General features: G+C 38.7%; 1 protein-coding gene across 4 annotated transcripts in view; it reads right to left on the reverse strand.

Moving 5' to 3' along the window:
* The window catches only part of ralyl (RALY RNA binding protein like), a 146550-nt gene that overhangs the window by 76809 nt on the left and 66211 nt on the right, over positions 1-3530 (reverse strand). For all 4 annotated transcript variants that reach the window (XM_016446030.1, XM_016446028.1, XM_016446031.1 and 1 more), the window contains exon 2: positions 719-981. In XM_016446030.1, coding sequence (XP_016301516.1) covers positions 719-974 — 256 coding nt within the window. In that variant the 5' untranslated portion in view covers positions 975-981. The remainder of the gene's footprint in view (positions 1-718; positions 982-3530) is intronic.

A 3530-nucleotide genomic window follows, 5' to 3' on the forward strand; every position in this document is an offset into this window, starting at 1 on the left:
TCAATCAATCAATCAATCAATCAATCAATCAATCAAACAAATCTATCAAAAAAGAAAAAACACATTAAGCTTGGACAGAATAAGTATTTTAGCATCAAAAAATTACACACTTTGTCTTTAAATTTTATTTAAATTTCATTTGCCATTTTCTTATAAATAAATGTGTTTTTTCAAAACAGCAAGATCAAATAAATTGATTTGTTTTTTATTTTAGTCTTTCACAACAAAAATAAATAACCAACCAGCCAAACAAACAACCAACCAAATATGATTTTTGAGTTTTAAAAACACCACAAGGCCACAGTGTTTACACTTTCCAGGAAAATCAAGCTACAAATGGTTTACTTCTACAGTAGCTGTCTCTGCACATTAAGCTTGGAACGAATATGTATTTTAGCATCAAAAAAATTACACACTTCATCTTTAAGTCTCTTGTTCCACTGCCATTTTCTGAAGTATCTTTACAGTAAAACCCAAAATAAAGGCAATGTCACTTTTATGCCACCACAATGACATGTAGCACAGCGCTCGTCTCTCCCACCGACTGTCAAAACACTGAAAAACACTTTGCATGTCCAAGAATCACAAAGCCAAATCAAACTCACTCTGGATCCGCCTCAGGCAAAGCGGCCCCTGTGAACGTCTGTCAGTCCGGCAGAGCCGAGCAAAAAGAGTGCTTTTGTAGAGCACAGCTTTAGTAAAGCAGAAAGGAACTCACCCAGCGGCTGTCCTGCGATGATCCTGGTGTTCTCTCCTGCCACGGCCGCCCGTGCGTTCCTTTCACTGATGTACTGGACGAAAGCGTAACCCTTGTGCACCGAACAGCCCACGATCTTGCCGTACTTGGCGAAGATGACCTCGATGTCGGTCTTCTTCACAATAGCGGTGTTGAGGTTGCCGATAAAGACCCGTGAGTTGAGGGAGCGCGGGTCGTTCTTGTTAGTGACATTGCTGGTCTGACACTTCCCGGTCATTCTTCTCCTGGAAAGCAGAGACATGATGGGAACGACATCAACCACGCCTCATATAGGGAATGTGTGTGTAGCATTTAAAGGTTTTTTTCATTGTATAAATGTTGAAATGTTTAATAATATAGATTTTTATATGGATCCCTTTTGGAAATGGAACCATATTTCTACCAAACAATTTTAGCATGCCATTGCGGTCAGGCTTGAAAAATACTCTTGTCATTTTCCTCTGATTTGGGTACCATGACATCAATATTTACCATATTTAAAGGGATAGTTCACCCAAAAATGAAGATTCTGTCATCATTTACTAAGTTTTTCCAAACCTATGAGTTTCTTTACACTGTTGAGCACAAAGGAAGATATTTTGAAGCATGTTGGTAAGCAAACCAGCCATAGTATGGAAAAAAAAAATACTATGGAAATCACTTGCTGCCGTCAACTGATGGGTTACCAATATTCTTTTGTGTTTAGAAGAAGAAAGAAGATCATGCATGTTTGGAACAACATGAAGGTGAGTAAATGATGACAGAATTTTCATTTTTGAGTGAACTATCCCTTTAATAATATATAATAAAACTTTCTGATCATACTGAGAATGATTTATCAGTGATGTTATTGCAAAGATTTTTGCCAGATTTTTGTCTTTGTATACTTAATATGTCGCCAACTCTTATTTTTCAACCACTTCTCTCCAACTACCTCTGATATACACTAGAAACCACTTTCATGGTCCAATCACATCCAGATTATAGTGCAAAATCAAGTACCGCTCAACATTTTATAATTGTTGTAAACCCTGTTTCACTTAAAAAAGAAAAAAAAAACTGACTGCAAATTTTGGCTTGTTTTTAGGAAAGTTCACGGCCAGCAAAGGAACATCTCCCACTTGGCTCAATGATGTCGTTTGGATATCATGTATGATGGAAAATTGAAATACTGTATCTATATGACAGAAAAGTTGGTGATCTGGTACAAAAAAATACAATAAACATTCCTAAACTGTTCAAAAGTACAAATTACATTTCCTCTATCCAAAATTGCTTTCTCCAGTGGAAAAGTCATCTTGTCTGAACTAGGAGAGAAAGAAACACAGATCAAGCACTGTTTACAAACAAAAACAGCCCAAAACAAATAAGTTTAAACAAATATGTCATTGGTTTTTGATGTGAGAGGACAACAGGGGATGGACTTTTTCACTGGAGGAAGCGTTGTTATGGATTATGGACTCATATTTTGACCAGAAGCAATGGCTTAAAGTTAAAAATATCTTAATGATAGATTTGTTTCTTACAAACGTGCAGCTTTTCACTTCACAAGACATTCATTGATGGACTGGAGTGGTGTGGATTACTTGTGGAGCTGTTAGGACTCTCATTCTGACGGCACCCATTCACTACAGAGGATCCACTGGTGAGCAAGTGATGCAATGCTACCTTTCTCCAAATCTGTTCTGATGAAGAAAACTCATCTACATCTTGGATGGCCACCGAAAAGTGGAACAAACTTCCAAAAAAAACTCTCTAAAAGCACTTGCAGTGTATTCTACGTCCCTGACTCGACCTTCATATTTTACCATCATAAAGATTTTAGGATAAGACACTGTATTGTTTCCTTATCATGATAAAAGAACAGCTATTGGAGTGATAACAATAATTAAACTGCTGTTTTATGGTATATAGCCTACAGACTTGTTCCTACTGATTCTTTGAAAAGATTGTGTCAGCGACAGCACTGGCATTTTTAACATCCACACCGCCCAGCACACTGAATATGTGAGAATATGAGTGAGCGCTGGTGTGTGTACGTGAGAGATGCATTTGTTTATTTGTGTTTGTGTCTATAAATCTGCGAGAATATGAGCAATCTTTGCAAGCGTGCTGGTGTGAAGGCGAGAAAGCGAGTGGCGCGCGGCTGAGAGAGAGTAAATGAAGGCCTCAGGTTTATGCAGTCTCCGTATTATTCAGTGAACACACAGTCAGTCAGTCTTCACATCAGAGAACAGAACAGCAGCGAGATCCTCCCACTGGGTGTCATCCAACTCCCCTTCCCGCACACACACATTCAGAGACAGTGACTGCTATTGTCTGAGACAGAGCTGCATTATGTTCTGTCTCTCACGCTGTCAACGACCTACTCTCACAAGACAGCAAGAATGAACACGCAGCTCCACGGAGACACTAGTGAGAATCAAAGGCACTGACCGAATACGACGCATCGAGTTGCCCAAATATATACTTGGTATTTGTTGAGCTGCAGGAGTGTTGAGTTTCGCCGCTGATGGGTCGTTCACACTGACAGTGATTTTAATCTCTGGAGGTCGACAGGTCACAAGTAGGCATTACTATTTATGGATGCCATAATGCTACTGGTGGGCTGCGTAAGCATAGCTTTCGCAAATCTGATTTATTTTTGGCAAAAACTGATAGAAATTAACATTATGCAAGGAAAAGTGTTTGTACATAAATTGTGAAAATGAATGACTTCTGGTTGCTGCAAACATTCTTTTGCAATAAACAGTAGATACTTATGGAAACCCATTTCTGCCACTGAATATATATA

The sequence above is a fragment of the Sinocyclocheilus anshuiensis genome, unplaced genomic scaffold (assembly GCF_001515605.1).
Source record: "Sinocyclocheilus anshuiensis isolate Anshui unplaced genomic scaffold, SAMN03320099.WGS_v1.1 scaffold119, whole genome shotgun sequence".
Lineage (NCBI taxonomy): Eukaryota > Metazoa > Chordata > Actinopteri > Cypriniformes > Cyprinidae > Sinocyclocheilus > Sinocyclocheilus anshuiensis.